The sequence below is a fragment of the Capra hircus genome, chromosome 13, assembly GCF_001704415.2.
Source record: "Capra hircus breed San Clemente chromosome 13, ASM170441v1, whole genome shotgun sequence".
Lineage (NCBI taxonomy): Eukaryota > Metazoa > Chordata > Mammalia > Artiodactyla > Bovidae > Capra > Capra hircus.
This window is the reverse complement of record NC_030820.1, coordinates 2,153,617-2,172,653: the sequence shown is the minus strand read 5'-3', so window position 1 is coordinate 2,172,653 and position 19,037 is coordinate 2,153,617. Positions and strand designations below refer to the sequence as shown.

General features: G+C 41.2%; 1 protein-coding gene across 8 annotated transcripts in view; it reads right to left on the bottom strand.

Annotated features, from left to right (window-relative positions):
* PLCB4 (phospholipase C beta 4) overlaps positions 1-19,037 on the bottom strand; it is a 471,668-nt gene that overhangs the window by 7,110 nt on the left and 445,521 nt on the right. For all 8 annotated transcript variants that reach the window (XM_018056911.1, XM_018056915.1, XM_013968409.2 and 5 more), the window contains 4 exons: positions 18,094-18,169; positions 16,153-16,328; positions 12,683-12,784; positions 258-315 (listed from right to left, as the gene is read on the bottom strand). In XM_018056911.1, the coding sequence (XP_017912400.1) occupies positions 258-315; positions 12,683-12,784; positions 16,153-16,328; positions 18,094-18,169 (412 nt within the window). The remainder of the gene's footprint in view (positions 1-257; positions 316-12,682; positions 12,785-16,152; positions 16,329-18,093; positions 18,170-19,037) is intronic.

The following is a 19,037-nucleotide window of genomic DNA, read 5'->3' as shown; positions in this document are numbered from 1 at the left end:
GTTGCTGCCAAAATCTTAGAAAAGAAAAGAGTATTTGTGCATGATTAAAATTTGGCTTCATTTTCTGTATAAAATAGTACCAAATAATTACCTTATAGGTTTTAGTGAGAGATTAGCTTTCACGGAGAAGAGAAGTTAGAATATTTAGCATACAGAAAAATCAAATTAGGCAAATCAGCTAGAAGTCTGAAATCTAAGCATAAGCTACTATTTAGTTTTTTTCAAAGGAAAAGTGCTAAGAAAATTATGATACTTACTCTCTTTCTTTCTTCCAGAAACTTTTTAGTGTTGCTGCTATTTAACTCCCTGACTCTCCTAAAAGCAAAGGTACAAACAACAGTTGGTATGTCACTGGATGGAATTAATTGATATTAAGTAAGAAAAATTCATATTTCATTTAATTATTTGGATGAGATTATATTTCCTTTTCCTAATGTTTTGAGGAATTTTGAAATATACAATGTACAGAGAAAAAGACACAAAACATCTGTGTATCCATCACTCAGACTAGTCAATATTAATAAGTTTTACCACCCTTGTCTCATATTTTTAAAGGAAATAAAAGTGTTGCAAATATAAACAAAGCCCCCTTTGTATTTTTTCTGGACTCCATTTCCCCTCTTTCTCTCTCTCCAGAGGTAACCACTTTTTGAATTTTGGTATTCCCATCAATCAAGATAGGCGGAAGAAACATCAACAGCCTCAGGTATGCAGATGATACCACTCTAATGGCAAAGCAAAGAGGAACTAAAGAGCCTCTTGATGAGGGTGAAGGAGGAGAGTGAAAGAGCTGGCTTAAAGCTATATATTAAAAAAACTAAGATCATGGCATCCAGCCCACTACGTCACACCAAATAGAAGGCGGAAAAGTGGAAACTGACGGATTTCCTCTTCTTGGGCTCTAAAATCACTAAGGATGGTGACTGCAGTCATGAAGTCAGAAGATAGTCGACTGCTTCTTGGCAGGAAAGCTACGACAAACCTAGATGGTGTGTTAAAAAGCAGAGACAATACTCTGCTGACAAAGGTCTGTTTAGTCAAGGCTATGGTCTTCCCAGTGGTCAGTTACGGTTGTGAGAGCTGGACCGTTAAGAAGGCAGAACACCAAAGAATTGATGCCTTTGAACTGTGGTGCTGGAGAAGATTCCTTGGACAGCAAGGAGATCAAACCAGTCAATCTTACGGGAAATCAACCTGAATAATCTTTGGAAGGACTGATGCTGAAGCTGAAGCTCCATTTTTTTGGTCACCTGATATGAACTCATTGGAAAAGTCACTGATGCTGGGAAAGATTGAGGGCAGAAGGAGAAGAAGGCATCAGAGGATGAGATGGCTGGATGGTATCACCGATGCAAGGGACATGAACTTGGGCAAACTTTGGGAGATCGTGAACAGCGAGGCCTGGCGTGCTGCAGTCCATGGGGTCACAAAGAGTCAAACACAACTGGGTGACTGAACAATAACAAATCTGTGTTTTAATATTTTTATTACATATAGATGCATCCGTATATAATATACACAAATGTTTCTTAAACTTTCATATGCATACAAATCACCTCTATCATACATGCATACATATATACATCCTGTATCACACATATACACAACAACCTCTACTCTTTGTGACCCCATGAATCGCAGCACGCTAGGCCTCCTTGTCCATCACCAACTCCCGGAGTTGACTCATACTCATGTCCAATATATATATGTAAATAATTTTGTATGGCTTCCAAATTAACCTGCTAACATATTCTGTGTTTCTTTTGATAACTTGTCACTTAGATTTATGATTCAGAGATATAACCATGTTTCAAATAAGTCCATTATTTTCACCAGCTGTATGGATTTTTCCATTTATGGAAAATTTTGACTACAGTATTTCATTTTGCCTTTAATAACAAGTATGTTTTTATTTGCCAACCATGCACAACGGTCTGGTGCATAGGGTCTTGCAATGCTTGGCACATTGTCTGTCTGTTGGCTAAATAAGTAAAGTGTTGGACATATCTTCTTGTGTATATGAGCAAAGGTTTCTGCAGGGGGTAAACCTAGGCTTGCAGGTTGGTAGGGAATGAATAACTTCATCTTTATTCCAAAGTACTTGTCCCAATTTGCATTCCCATCCACGGTATCTGGGTGCTACCATTTCTCCATATCTTCGTCCACTCCTGTTACTATCAGAGATTTCCTTTTTTTGTAAGTTGGTTGGTTTTCTAAAATGGCATCATGTTGTTGCTGCAACTCACATTTCCTAGATTACTGGTGAGGTAGAGTGTTTTTCAAGCCTGAATAGGCTTGTAACTGCTTGAGTTCTTGTAATAGTTATAGGTCCTTTCAGGTTTTCTCTTTCTTTTACAGCCAGTTTGTAAAAGCAATTTTAAGCAATTGTCCATTTCATTTGAGTTTTCAGATTCATTTGTAGTATTGTTTATAGTCTTGGTTTTTAAAAATATTTACTTCAGTATCTTCAGTTATTTCTCTTTTCATGTCTAATACTACTAATTCGAGTTTTCTCCTTCTTCTTGATCAGGCTTGCTGGAGGTTCACTTATTTATTCTTTTTCCAAATAACAAGCTTTTGGTGTTACTCTCCATTGATGTTTGTTTTCTATTTCAATACTTTTGCTTCTTAAACTTTCATTTCTTCCCATCTGAGATCTTTGGGTTCAGTTTATTTCTCTAATTTTATGCTCTCTTTGAGCATTTTACTCATTAATTTTCATTAAATATATATCTATATATCTATATAGCTAGGCTATAATTTTCACTGTAAATATCATTTTAAGATCTATTCTCTTAGCAACTTTGAAGTATGTAATACTGTATTGTGAAAAATAGTCACCATGCTGAAGTTAGATCCCTAAGGCTTATTAATCTCATAACAGCAACTTTGTACCTTTTAACTAACATCTCCCCATTTCCCTGCCCCTACCTAAACCTTGGTAATCACTAATCTACCCTGTTTATATGGATTTGGCCTTCTTTAGGGTCCACAAATAGATAGCATTTTTCTTTCTCTGATTTATTTCACTTAGCATAATGTTCTCAGAGATCCATGTTGTCCCAAATAGCAGTATTTTCTTCTTCTTATGGAAAAATATTTCATTGTATATGTATCTCAAGCTTCCTTTACCCAGTCACTCGGACACTTCGGCTGTCTGCTGTCTTGGCTGTTGTGAATAGTCCTGTGATGAACATGGGGATGCAGACAGCTCTTGCAGACAGTGTTTCCATTTCTTTCGGATATATACCCAGAAGCGGAATCACTGGACCAAATGGTAGTTCTATTTTTAATTTTTTGAGGAACCCCCTCTGTAATACTTCCCACAGTGGCACTGCCAGATCACAAACCCACCAACAGTGCACAAGGGCTCCCTTTTCTCCACATCCTGGCCAATACATCTTATCTACTGGATTTTTGATAATAGCCATTCTAACAGATGTTGAAGTCATATCTTAATTGTGGTTTTAATTTGCATTCCCTGGTGATAAGTGATGTTGAGCACGTTTTCACATAGGTGTTGGCCATCTGCATGTCTTCTTTAGAAAAATGTCTTTTTTTTTTTTTTGTCTTTTGAAAAGTGTCTATTTTCGGTCATCTGCCCACTTAAATTTTTTTTTCCCAAACATTTAAAAAATTTATCTATTTATTTATGGCTGAGCCAGGCCTTCGTTGCTGCATGTGGGCTCTCACTACTTGCAGCGAGCAGGGGCTGCTCTCGTTGCAGTGCACGGGCTTCTTGTTGCGGTGGCTTCTCTTGCAGGAGGCACGGGCTCTAGGGCGCACGGGCTTCTGCAGTTGTGGAATACCAGCTTAGTTGCCTTGAAGCATGTGGATTCTATCCAGACCAGGGATCGAACTCACGTCCCCTACATTGGCAGGCAGACTCTTAACCACTGGACAACCAATGAAGTTCCTATGCCCACTTGCAAAATCAGATTTGCTTTCGCTGTTGGTTTATGTGAGTTACTTACATATTATGAATATTAATCTGTTACCGTCATATGTTTGCAAATATTTTCTCCCATTTGGGAGGCCACCTCTTTATTTTGCTGATTATTTATTTCTCTTTCTGTGTACTTGGCTACCTCTGACAAACTGATAAAGTGCATTGTCACTCTTAAAATATAATGCCATTTATGTTGAAATATCTTCTTAGACACAGACAGAAGTGTTTTTCAGCTTCTGCATGTCTTTCTTAGCTCTCTGATAATAAATATCTAATTTTATTTCTCTGGCTAGACAAGATGGATACACACAATATATGTTACCTTAAAAAAGGTAACTATTTGGCATAGAGAAATTATTTTTTAAAAAACAAGTCTTTTGTAGATGTTTTGGAATCACCTAACTGAGAAGAGCTACCCCTCGCCCAAAGTCAGGGGCGGCGGCCAAGGGGAGCTACCTCGCGCCCGAGGTAGGGGAAGCAGCTGAGAGGAGCTATCCCACGTCCAAGGAGTGGTGGCTGCACAGGGCAGGAGGGCTGAGAAGAGCTACTCCACGTTCAGCATCAGGAGGGGCAGCCGTGAGGAGATACCCTTCATCCAAGGTAAGAGAAACCCAAGTAAGATGGTAAGTGTTGCGAGAGGGCATCAGAGGGCTGACACACTGAAACCATAATCACAGAAAACTAGCCAATCTGATCACATGGACCACAGCCTTGTCTAACTCAATGAAGCTAAGCCATGCTACGTGGGGCCACCCAAGATGGACAGGTCATGGTGGAGAGGTCGGACAGAATGTGGTCCACTGGAGAAGGGAATGGCAAGCCACTTCAGTATTCTTGCCTTGGAGAATACCCGATGAACAGTATGAAAAGACAAAATGATAGGATATGAAAGAGGAACTCCCCAGGTCGGTAGGTGCCCAATATGTTACTGGAGATCAGTGAAGAAATAACACTAGAAAGAATGAAGGGATGAAGCCAAAGCAAAAACAACACCCAGTTGTGGATATGACTGGTGATAGAAGCAAGGTCCAATGTGGTAAAGAGAAATATTGCATAGGAACCTGGAATGTTAGGTCCATGAATCAAGGCAAATTGGAAGTGGTCAAACAGGAGATGGCAAGAGTGAACATTGACATTCTAGGATTCAGTGAACTAAAATGGACTGGAATGGGTGAATTTAACTCAGATGACCCTGATATCTACTACTGTGGACAGGAATCCCTTAGAAGAAATGGAGTAGCCATCATGGTCAACAAAAGAGTCCAAAAGGCAGTACTTAGATGCAAAAAGAACAGAATGATCTCTGTTCATTTCCAAGGCAAACCATTCAATATCACAGTAATCCAAGTCTATGCCCCAACCAGAATTGCTGAAGAAGCTGAAGTTGAACGGTTCTATGAAGACCTACAAGACCTTTTAGAACTAACACCCAAAAGAGATGTCCTTTTCATTACAGGGGACTAGAATGCAAAAGTAGGAAGTCAAGAAACACCTGGGGTAACAGGCAAATCTGGCCTTGGAATGCAGAATGAAGAAGGACAAAGGCTAATAGAGTTTTGCCAAGAGAACGCACTGGTCATAGCAAACACCCTCTTCCAACAACACAAGAGAAAACTCTACACATGGACATCACCAGATGGTCAACACCGAAATCAGGTTGATTATATTCTTTGCAGCCAAAGATGGAGTCAGTCAGCAAAAACAAGATGGGGAGCTGACTGTGGCTCAGATCATGAGCTCCTTATTGCCAAATTCAGACTTAAATTGAAGAAAGTAGGGAAAACCATTAGACCATTCACGTATGACCTAAATCAAATCCCTTATGATTATACAGTGGAAGGGAGAAATAGATTTCAGGGAGTAGATCTGATAGATAGAGTGCCTGATGAACTATGGACGGAGGTTTGTGACATTGTACAGGAGACAGGGATCAGGACCATCCCCATGGAAAAGAAATGCAAAAAAGCAATATGGCTGTCTGGGGAGGCCTTACAAATAGCTGTGAAAAGAAGAGAGGTGAAAAGCAAAGGAGAAAGGGAATATATAAGCATCTGAATGCAGAGTTCCAAAGAAGAGCAAGAAGAGATAAGAAAGCCTTACTCAGGGATCAATGCAAAGAAACAGAGGAAAACAACAGAATGGGAAAGACTAGAGATCTCTTCAAGAAAATTAGAGATACCAAGGGAACATTTCATGCAAAGATGGTCTCAATAAAGGACAGAAATGGATGGACCTAACAGAAGTAGAAGATATTAAGAAGAGGTGGCAAGAATACACAGAAGAACTGTACAAAAAAGATCTTAATGACCAAGATAATCACGATGGTGTGATCACTCACCTAGCGCCAGACATCCTGGAATGTGAAGTCAAGTGGGCCTTAGAAAGCATCACTACAAACAAAGCTAGTGGAGGTGATGGAATTCCAGTGGCGCTATTTCAAATCCTGAAAGATGATGCTGTGAAAGTGCTGCACTCAATATGCCAGCAAATTTGGAAAACTCAGCAGTGGCCACAGGACTGGGAAAGGTCAGTTTTCATCCCAATCCCAAAGAAGGGCAATACCAAAGAATGCTCAAACTACCACACAGTTGCACTCATCTCACACGCTAGTAAAGTAATGCTCAAAATTCACCAAACAGGCTTCAGCAGTATGTGAACTGTGAACTTCCAGATGTTCAAGCTGGTTTTAGAAAAGGCAGAGGAACCAGAGATCAAATTGCCAACATTCACTGGAACATGAAAAAAGCAAGAGAGTTCCAGAAAAACATCTATTTCTGCTTTATTGACTATGCCAAAGCCTTTCACTGTGTGGATCACAATAAACTGTGGAAAATTCTGAGAGAGATGGGAATACCAGACCACCTGACTTGCCTCTTGAGAAATCTGTATGCAGGTCAGGAAGCAACAGTTAGAACTGGACAGGGAACAACAGACTAGTTCCAAATAGGAAAAGAAGTACGTCAAGGCTGTATATTGTCACCCTGCTTATTTAACTTCTATGCAGAGTACATCATGAGAAACGCTGGGCTGGAAGAAGCACAAGCTGGAATCAAGATTGCCGGGAGAAATATCAATAACCTCAGATATGCAGATGACACCACCCTTATGGCAGAAAGTGAAGAGGAACTAAAAAGCCTCTTGATGAAAGTGAAAGAGGAGAGTGAAAAAGTTGGCTTAAAGCTCAACATTCAGAAAACAAAGATCATGGCTTCTGGTCCCATCACTTCATGGGATATAGATGGGGAAACAGTGGAAAGTGTCAGACTTTATTTTTGGGGGCTCCAAAATCACTGCAGATGGTGATTGCAGCCATGAAATTAAAAGACGCTTATTCCTGGAAGGAAAGTTATGACCAACCTAGATAGCATATTCAAATGCAGAGACATTACCAAGGTCTGTCTAGTCAAGGCTATGGTTTTTCCAGTGGTCATGTATGGATGTGAGAGTTGGACTCTAAAGAAAGCTGAGCGCTGAAGAATTCATGCTTTTGAACTGTGGTGTTGGAGAAGACTCTTGAGAGTTCCGTGGGCTGCAAGGAGATCCAAGCAGTCCATTCTAAAGAAGATCAGTCCTGGGTGTTCATTAGGAGGAATGATGCTAAAGCTGAAACTCCAGTACTTTGGCCACCTCATGTGAAGAGTTGACTCATTGGAAAAGACTCTGATGCTGGGAGGGACTGGGGGCAGGAGGAGAAGGAGACGACAGAGGATGAGATGGTTGGATGGCATCACCGACTTGATGGACATTGAGTTTAAGTGAACTGCGGAAGTTGTTGATGGACAGGGAGGCCTGGCGTGCTGCGATTCATGGCGTCTTAAAGAGTCAGACACAACTGAGTGACTGAATTGAACTGAACTGAACTGAACCATTGGATACAGAGTTATAATAAGTATGTAGATTTGAAAGAGGAAAAATTACATAAAGAATTTTCTGGTTATTAATAGCTCTTAATTTAAGACAATTTGACCTCCACTCGTCTGAAGTCCACTTGCAACATATTGAAAAAATAGGATAAGAGCTATTTAACAATTAGTATATTTTCAGGTTGAATTCTATATTTCAACTTGTAACAGTCTAAAACAGTTTAACAAGGTTTTTATCACGGCACAAATATTTTGTGTTTGTGAGCTAAAGTGGATGATGTCCTTTCCATGTACACAAGGCCCTTAAACAAAGTTCCTTTTCTGAGAATAATGTCCAGAAGATGGTACTTCATTGGAAATGACATTCAGTTGTGGATGTGTCCGGTGGGGAAAGTAAAGCCTGATGCTATAAAGATCAATATTTCATAGGAACCTAGAATGTTAGGTCCATGAATGAAGGTAAATTGGACATGGTCAAGCAGGATATGGCAAGACTGCACATGTTAGGAATCAGTGAACTAAAATGGATGGGAATGGGTGAATTTAATTCAGATGGCCATTACATCTACTATTGTGGATAAGAATCCCTTAGGAGAAATGGAGTAGTCCTCACAGTCAATAATAGTCTGAAATGCAGTACTTGTGAGCAATCTCAAAAATCACAGAATAATCTCGGTTCATTTTAAAGGTAAATCATTCAATGTCATATTAATCCAAGTCTATGTCCCAACCACTAATTCTGAAGTTGACCAATTCCAGGAAGACCTACAAGACTTTCTGGAACTAACACACGCACGCACACACACAGATATCCTTTTCATCATAGGGGACTGAAATGCAAAAGTAGGAACTCAAGAGATACCAGGAGTAACAGGCAAGTTTGGCCTTGGAGTATAAAATGAAGCAGGGCAAAGGCTAACAGAGTTTTGTCAAGAGAACACACCGATCATAGCAAATACCCTTTTTCAACAATGCAGGCAATGACTCTACACAGGGACATCACCAAATGATCAATACCAAAATCAGATTGATTATATTCTTTGCAGCCAAACATGGAGAAGGTCTATACGGTCAGCAAAAACAAGACCTGGAGCTGACTGCGGCCCAGATTATGAGCTCCTTGTTGCAAAATACGGGCTTAAATTGAAGAAAGAAGGGAAAACCACTAGGCCATTCAGGTATGAAAGTCAAAGTCAAAGTCACTCAGTCGTGTCCGACTCTTTGCGACCTTGTGGACTATACAGTCCACAGAATTCTCCAGGCCAGAATACTGGAGTGCATAGCCTTTCCCTTCTCCAGGGGATCTTCCCAACCCAGGGATTGAACCCAGGTCTCCCACATTGCAGGCAGATTCTTGACCAGCTGAGCTACAAGGGAAGCCCAAGAGTACTGGAGTGAGTAGCCTGTCCCTTCTCCAGTGGATGTTCCTGACCCAGGAATTGAACCAGGGTCTCATGCATTGGAGGTGGATTCTTTACCAACTGAGCTATCAGGGAAGCCAAAATGAGTCAGTCAGTCAGTGATACATACATACATATATATATTTCCTCCATTTTGGACTTCCTTCCCATTCAGGTCATCACAGTGCATTAAGCAGAGTTCACTTTGCTATACGGTTGCTTGCTTAGTTGCTCAGTCATGTCCAACTCTTGCAATGCTTTGAACTACAGCCTTCCAGAACCGAACCAAGGCCTCCTGCACTGCAGGTGTATTCTTTACTAACTGAGTATTCAGGTGTGTCTAAATCAAATCCCTTATGATTGTACAGTGGAGGTGATTAATAGATTCAAGGGATTAGATCTGGTAGACAGAGTGCTTGAAGAACTATGGACAGAAGTTCGTAACACTGTACAGAAGAAAATGACAAAACACCATCCCCCAAAATAAGAAATGCAAGAAGGCAAAGTGGTTGTCTGAGGAGGCTTTACAAATAGCTGAGAAAGGAAGAGAAGTGAAAGGCGAGGGAGAAAGGTAAAGACATACTCAACTGAATGCAGAGTTCCAGAAATAGCAAGGAGAGTTAAGAAGGCCTTCTTAAATGAAAAATGCAAAGAAATAGAGAAAAACAACGGAATGGGAAAGGCTAGAGATCTCTTCAAGAAAACTGGAGATATCAAGTGAACACTTCATGCAAAGATGGGCACAATAAAGGACAGAAATGGTATGGGCCTAACAGAAGCAGAAGACATTACGAACAGGTGGCAACAACACACACAGGAACTGTACAAAAAAGATCTTCATGACCCAGATAACCATGATGGTGTGCTCAGTCAGCTAGAGCCAGATAGCTGCAGTGTGAAGTCAAGTGGGCCTTGGGAAGATTTACTATGAACAAAGCTAGTGGAGGTGACGGAATTCTAGCTCAACTATTTCAAATCCTAAAGATGCTGTTAAAGTGCTGCACTCAATATGCCAGCAAATTTGGAAAACTCAGCAGTGGCCATAGGACTGGAAAAGATCATTTTTCATTCCAATCCCAAAGAAGCGCAATGTTGATGAACGCTCAAACTACCTGCACAGTTGCACTTATTTCACATGCTAGCAGGGTAATGCTCAAATTCCTTCAAGCTAGGCTTCAGCAATATGTGAACTGAGAACGTCCAGATGTACAAGCTGGTTTTAGAAAAGGCAGGGGAACTGGAGATCAAATTTCCAACATTTCTTGGATCATAGAGAAAGCAAGAGAATTCAAGAAAAACATCTACTTCTGCTTATGCTAAAGCCTTTGACTGTGTGGATAATGACAAACTGTAGAAAATTCTTCAAGAGATGGGAATACTGAACCACCTTAACTGCCTCCTGAGAAACTGGTAGGAGGATCAAGAAGCAAGAGCTAGAACCAGACATGGAAGAAATGACTGGTTCAAAATTGGGAAAGGAGTACATCAAGGCTGTATATTGTCACCCTGCTTATTTAACTTCTATGCAGAGTACACCATGCTCAATGCCAGGGTGAATGAATCACAAGCTGGAGTCAAGATTGCTGGGAGAAATATCAACGCCCTCAGATACGCAGATGATAGCACTCAAATGGCAGAAAATGATGAGCAACTAAACAGCCTCTTGATAAGGGTAAAAGAGAAGAGTGAAAAAGCTGGCTTAAAACTCAACGTTCAACAGACTAAGATCATGGTATCTGGTCCCATCACTTCATGGCAAATAGAAGGGGAAAAAAGGAGAAGCAGTGACAGGGTTTTCTTGCACTCTAAATTCACCGAGGACGGTGATTTTAGCCATGAAATTAAAACATACTTGCTCCTTGGAAGGAAATCTCTGACAAACGTGGATAGCATATTAAAAAGCAGAGATATCACTTTGCTGACAAAGGTCTGTATAGTCAAAGCTGCGGTTTTTCCAGTAGTGATGTGCGGATGTGAGAGCTGGATCATAAAGAAGGCTGAGTGCCAAAGAACTGATGCTTCCAAATTTGGTGCTGGAGAAGACTCATGAGAGTCTTTCGGACTGCAAGGAGATCCAACCAGTCAACCCTATAGGAATTCAACCCTGCATATTATTTGGAAGGACTGGTGCTGAAGCTTAAGTGCCAATTCTTTGGCCACATGATGCAAGAGCTGACTCATTGGAAAGACTCATTGGAAAATGGGAAAGATTTAAGTCAAAAGGAGCACCAGAGGATGAGATGGTTAGATAGCATCACCAACTTCATGACATGCATTTGAGCAAAATCAGGGAGACACTGAAGGACAGGGGAAGCTGGTATGCTGCATTCCATGGCATTGCAAATAGTCAGATACCAGTTAGTGACTGAACAATAACAAGATAACTATGCCAATATGATGGTGTACAAGAGCACTGAATAAATTGAGTAATAATCTACTTAAAGAGAAACAAATGATACTCCATGTTTCTTGGGAAATTTCTTGTCCAAAGTGTTGAAAAGGTGATTTCTTTCCAGGTCAAATTTCTGTGGAATTCCAATCCCACTGCTGGCCTGTTAATTCCAAACCATATTTAATCCTCAAAACTTCAGCATAAAAATACACCAGATGGTAATACGCTTTATATTCTTAAACGTGAAACGTGGGAAATGCCCCGGGCATCAAGTGCTGCTAAGTGCCTCTCTTGGGGCCCATGACTAGCGATGCCTTCTTAGGTCCCCTTTACCAGCTTTGGCTAAAGCATTCGCACCTTGGCTCTTCTCTGGATGTCACACAAACCTCTCCCAACTCTATGTGGCCAAGGACTGTTTAACACAGACGTACAAGAGCCACGTGCCTATAGCTCAAAGGAGCAGATCACAGTTGTTTACACTCCAGAGCTGGGGTTAGGCTGCAGAGGAACTCTAGCTGAGATCCCAGCCTTGCTTCGCCCCTGCCCTGGCTCCCTCCTGCTCCCTCCTCTCTGCCCTGCTGAAGATTCTTTCCTCAGCAAATCACATGACCCAAAGTCCTATCTTGGTCTTTGTTTCTAGAAAACTCATTCTTAGACAAGGACAAACCAGAAAACCGGAGGGAGGTGATTTGAGATGATCCCTAGTGTCAAGGTCAGTACAAGGCCTATAGACTGCAAACACATTCAGGGTGGGCTTAACACTTGAGCAGACGAGATGCTTTCAGGGTGACCTAAGCATCATGTGGGAAGGATATTTTGCCATAATTTATGCAGTTCTGTTTATGCCAGATTTTATACAGTTTTGGAAATAAGCACACATATATTGAATGCAAATATGTTTTGCTAGTGGTAGTAAGCAATCAGAAGGTGTTTTATAGCAACAATAATATATCTTGCCAGCAGTTACAACAGCAGGATTCTAGGCCAGCGCTCACAAGGTTTTTTATATCTCAAATCTGAGTGTGTGTGTGTACACTGGAGTCACTATTATATTCTTGCAGTGAGCATTCCAACTCACCTTTCCCGTTCTGCTTTATTCTTGATGGATTTATCTTGGCTGATGGCTTTGCTATTTTCCATAGAAATCTTAGCTTGGTGGGCTCGCATCTCTTTGCTTTCCCTGTGTATTAAAATAAAAACAAAACCAGGAAGTGATCATTTTGTAATGTACAGACATCGAATCACTATGTTGTACACCAGGAACTAACACAGTCTTGTAGGTCAATTATACTTAAAAACAAACAAACAAACAAACAAAAACCAAAAAAACCAACCAAACAAACTCATTAAAAAATTGATCAGATTTGTGGTTTCCAGAGGCAGGGTTGAGGGGAAGGGAAGTTGGATGAAGGTGGTCAAAAAGTACAAACTTCCTGTTGAGTCACTAAGTCGTATCCTGACTCTTTGTGACCCCATGGACTGTAGCCCACTAGGATCCTCTGTCCACGGGATTTCCTAGGCAAGAATATTGGATTGGGTGCCATTTCCTTCTCCAGGGGATCTTCCTGACCCAGAGATCAAACTCACATCTCCTGCTTGGCAGGTAGGTTTTCTATCACTGAGCCACCTGGAACAAACTTCCAATTATATGATAAATAGTACTAGGGATGTAATGTACAACATGACTAAGATGTATGTTATATAAACATGAAAGTTGTTAAGAGAGTAAATCCTACAAGTTCTCATTACAAGGAAAAATATTTTTCCTTTTATTTTGTATTTCTATGAGATGATGGAAGCTCACAAAACTTATTGTAATCATTTCATGATATACGTAGGCCAAAGCAGTATGCTCTGCAGCTTACACCATACAGTGCTGTATATCCGTTATACCTCAGTAGAACTGTAAGGGAGAAAAAAACACCGGGGAGTGGAGAGTGAGTGTTCAGTAGGTAGAGTTTCAGCTGGGAGAGATGATAAAATCCTGGAGCTGGATGGTAGTGACTGATGGTTACAACAGTGTGAATACACCTTCTGCTACACACTTACAAACAGTTGACATAGCACATTTTGCGTTGTGGATTTTTACTCTAATTAAAAATATAAACAAAAAACACACTTCATATGTAACAAGAGGACTGGGTTCACTTTTCATCTCATTATTGAGATCATGAAGTTGTCCTGCATTCTGTGAGCAGGAGGGCAGGAGCTCCAGTCCACACACATGACTCTCCTGGGGGCGGTGGGGCACTCGCTGTGAAGTGTCAGTGCTGGGATGGGAAGAAGAGGCGCGGTGCGTGTCTCACGCAACCCCAACCACATGATGAGCCTATACAGATGCCCAGAGTAGGACACTGTTGTTAAGTCATCAACATGCCAGATGCATTCTGAATAAATAAAAGCTACAAATCCCAAGTTCCATACAAATATCTCAGGCAATCATGTTTACAAGCCTATATACACTAAGACAAATGGGGATAGTGAGTACTGCATGAGAACAATCAAAGAATGCACAGGGACAGCTGCTTACAGTCAGTAAAACACAAGGATTTTCCAGCTTTGTCCCATGTTTTTGGGGGGGTCAGATTGCTTGGAAGAGAAAGGATGTTCTAACACTCACAAATGACTGTCTTGCGTTCTGACAGCCCAGGGGAACGAAGGGGACAAATGGTTTCAAATAAACACAGGAAATGGGGTTGGGGGGTGGGGGGAGGGAGCTTACAGGTGACTGATCACCGAGTGTGAATGGGTGTGTGTACCACAAAACTCATCTCTTTGGACTATTGATGAGCACAAACGCACACCACTTAGAATCTGAAAATGAAAGAATTAACAAAGAATCTTCTCTGGAACCTATGGTGATCTCCTTGGAGCACTGCCCGGGAATGGGCAGGTTAGTACAGACACAGAGGGAGATAAAGACCAAGCGGTTGTACTTTCTGGAAAACGATGGACAAAACTGAAACAGAGAGGTCTCCAGTCAGAGGACTTGAGGACACAGAAGCTGGGTATGCACAGAAACTCCTGAGCCCGAGAAATTGGCTCTCAGAATTTTTCGTAACTTGTTATTAAATTGACCATCTCTTCATTCATTCATTCAACAAGCACTTGTCAGTAACCAAATAATGTTGCCAAATGTTAGGAAGGCAAGAATTTTTTAACCTAGAACAACAGCTGTGATGGTGACAAAGAAACATGACCACAGGATACTTAACAGAAAGCTTCCGCGCTGCTGTTACTTTGAAAAATACTCCTGCCATGGATCTATTTTTTAAGGTAAATTAGTAATAAGGTTATGGTTCCTTCAAATGACTTCCTATGTCATACAAGAATTCATTTCCTTTTTTTTTTCTTTTGGAAAATGCCTACTGTTCGGGATAATTTTTTCTCCTTTATTCAACTACAATAAAAGATTAGAAGAGAGTACCTTAGTCTTCAAAGTATCTTTGAATAAGGGCGGACATCTAAAATCTGATATTGTAGAAATGGTCAAAGGGAAGATGATGAACCGACCTTTCTGTATACTAAATCAAGAGCATTTCTAAGGGAAAAAGGCACTTTTAATCCTATACAAATAAACAGAATACTTTAAAATGGATATGGTATGGTACTTGAGCCCACAAGAAACTCAGCATGGCATACATACCTCATTTAGTTGGCTCATGAGAGAATCAGAAACTATGGCAAAAATACTTTGCGTTCTTATGGTTGTGTATCACGCCATAATGAGGTTTGGAATCTGGGAATGTGCCTACATAATTCATTTCAGAAGTTTAAAGTTGTTTGTTTTTTTTTTTTTTTTGGGAAAATGCTTCTGTTTTATACTTTCTGGTGTGTATCAACAGACCGCCACTGCAGCACACAGTGGGCCTCAAGAAGACGGACAAGCTGCGATAAAAAGACATCACTGACTGACACAGTCTTCTTCCTGGGGAAAAAGTCCAGCTCACCACCTGCAGTGTCTTTAACATGACACTCAGCTGCTGAAATGGGGAGAGGCAAAAACAGATACTTTTTGCTATTTCTTGGTCAGACCTGCCTTTCTAAAATTTATAGACACCCTGACAATGGAAAGGAAGGTATCTCTGAGCCATCAGAACCAACCATTCTAGGAGTTCAACCGCTTGGTCTTTATCTCCCTCGGTGTCTTTTCTTCCTAAGAGGTTCCAGATCATTTCTTAAAAGCCAACTCTGGCCCTATCATCCTGTGAAGCCTCCAGAACCACTCGGAGGCAGCAGAGTCTGTGATAACTTTTAGTCTGTATTGCACGCTACTTGTAATGTAACTTAATTTGTTGTAGCAGTATCACATCTTGCCACCACTTGGAAGCATTCTGATGGTCAAGGCCATTTCTTACAGTTCCTCTTGCCACATCAGCTCTATGACAGAGTATACGAAAAAGCTCAATGTTATATGTGAAGCTGATTTTCCTTACTACCTCAACACTTGTTCTTGTACACACACACACACACACACACACACACACACACACACACACACACTAGTCGTTTTAAAAACGGAGTTTGCTCTGGAGCTAAGTTGCCCACCTGTCATGGGACAGTTTCAGCTGCTGGGTCTGCTGCTCGTGGGCGCTGATCAGCAGCTTTCTGAGCAGTTCGCACTGCTGGCTGAGGTGCAGGTCCCGGACCTCCTGCTCCTCCGCACTGTGGGTGTTGATCATGTCTGACCACTCCTTTGTGTGCTGTGCCACAATCTCCTTGACCTGCGTGGGGAAAAGGGTGGTGCCGCCTGGAATTCTCCCAAGCAGGCAGGAACTAAAAGTGCAACATTAACCACGCATTTCAGATCCCCTCATTGCTTTACTTGGTCAATCAGTAGATGCCTATAGAACCTGTAAAACTATGTCCTAACCAACAGGAACTAGGAAGTCATCACTTTTTAAAACAGGGCAATCATTTTGGCTCTAGATATTTAACCATGACCCATTTCACTGCCTAAGTTGCCAACACACTGGTTTGTCTGGTCCTTGGGCTCCTTTACTGATTTGATGAGAATTCTCTTCATCTCCTCATGCTTTTCACTTCCACAAGGTCACAGGTCTGAATAGAGAGCTGTATGTTCTCTTATTCCTGGGTCATGACTTCTTGTGTCATCTTAGCAGACGCTGGGGTAGACAGTCTTCCCCTGCAGAGAGTAGCTGTGCTCTTCACACTGTGGGTTTTATGGGTCATCAAGTGCCAGAGTCTATTTCTCCAGCTCGTTGAGTCTGGCTGACCCCCGACTTGCTTTAGCCTGTAAGACTGTAGCAAATGTGATGCAAATAGAAGCTGTGCAAGTGCTTAGCCTTTCTCTGTTCTTGGAACTCTGAGAAGCCTGTGCTAGCCTGCTGGAGAGTGAGAGGTCATACAGTTAAAAACCACCAGCAGCCAACTTCCTATCAGACACAGAGACGCCACCAGTCTCAGCCGATTGCTGACACACCCAAGTCCAGCCGAAAGTAGAGCTGTCCAGGGGCGTATAGTCCGAGTTCTAACCCACTGAACTGTCAGTTAATTTGCAGTAGTTGTCTTGCGCCACAAAATTTTGGGGTGGTGTTTCATTCAGCAAAAGCAACTTGATACAGTAACCAAGGTTTCTACTTTTGTATTTACACAAAGAGTTTAAAAATCATGGAGTGTCTCAGAGTCATTAATTCTCAAACATTCTAGTTAAGGGGAGGAAAAAAGAGAGTAGGGAACAGCTCTCAAAAATATACAGCTTTAGACTCTTTACACCTCTTTAGACTGCAAGGCAGAACAGACACAAACACACAGCACCACGGAGAACTTCAGTTTGGAACGCCTGGCTGGCCCAGGTGTACGGCAGCGTTGCTCGCTGGATGATGGAGCTGCACGTAGACAGGGGAGACTGGCTGGTTTGACCAAAAGCCATAGTTGGAACCTTTGTCTTTAACAGCTCTTTTTCTTTTATAACTATTATCATAAGATATTTATGTGCTTGACTGCAACATGGTGTTCAGTTCTTCAAGACGTCTGTAATCACACTTCATGTCCCCTAAACGTGTATTTTCTTGTGTTTTTTGGGGGGAATATGAGTGATTAGGCTCATCACCTAGAATCTTAGCTCTGGAATTTTCCCCATCCCAAACTTCCACAGCAAAGTTAGAATGGAAAATTAAATTATCGACTAAAAAATAAATATTGAAATAAGAGTTACTGAACCCTCTGGATGGGTGGCTTTCTGTCATATGTTCAATGTCACCTCTGCAAGGAAGTAACTCTACATTCTACACAACATTCCTTTTAATCCATTTATTGCTTTCCTGATGCCTCTGAGGCAGACAACATAGACGTTGTGAGTATATATATATATATGTCTACAGGGAAGGAAAGGTGCTCCATGAAATGCCTCTTCTCTAACCCAGTGGGCCCAGATCAGCCCCAGGCTACTGTTATTTCCAATTAAAACTGGGTGCAGCTTCAAAACAAATTACCAAGTTGTTGCTGTAAAAATAGGCACTTTCTTACCTTAGATTTGTGATCTGATGTCAGCGTCTGAATTTTAATTTCTGTTTCTTTCTTCATTTCAAGACAGTTACTTCCCCTGAAAATGGAAAACCGCAAATGCATGCCAAGCATGAGATATCTTCCCACTCCCAGAGGCCTTTGCTCCAAAGCCTTCTGATGAAGACAATTAGTTCACCACACTCGGGACGCCACGGCTCACTGGGCAACCTCAGTTCTTCTAGTAATAGATGCACACCTAACAAAATATCTGTATCGTGATTACTCAATTCAACCACTACACAAACAGCCATTTCAGACCTAACAATTATTTCATTGTAAAGGATTTGTTGTCAGCTTCCATTTTGGTTCCTGCTGTTCTTCAAGCTATTTTTCATTTATTCAATAATATACTATTTAGGATGAGAACTGAAAAACAGGACCTCAGCCTTGAAGTGAATTTTCAATTCTTCTACTTTGGTTGTAAAGCCAGATTTTTGTCTTTGACACATGCCAGCAAGGGAGAAAAATAGCATTTCTTGGCACTATGGGGTGATTTTTGCTTACTCTATTGTGAGTAGGAAATATATACTAGGCGATTGCCCAGCAAGCATTACTGCTTATTTCAGGGATTATTTGTTCCTTTTGGAATATCCGTATCATTGCTGAAACCAGAACAGGCCCTGAGCGTCTGTCTTCATCATGCATGCTCTGATTTATTATAGCCTAAGTCAGAATGCTTCATCGTGTTATTAATGGAGGGTGCCTCTGAGAGACACATTCTAAACAACTGATCACTTCTCCATGGCTGGCACTGCACGTGTTTTTCCCTACTCTGTTATTCAGTTAGCTTGCAACATCACAGAAACATCTCCCTAGCTGAATTCTAGATAAACTCTTTCAAAGTAAATACAATGGCAGGTTTTATTCAACAGTTTTAGCTGTTGGCATAAGCTAAAGATTCTTGA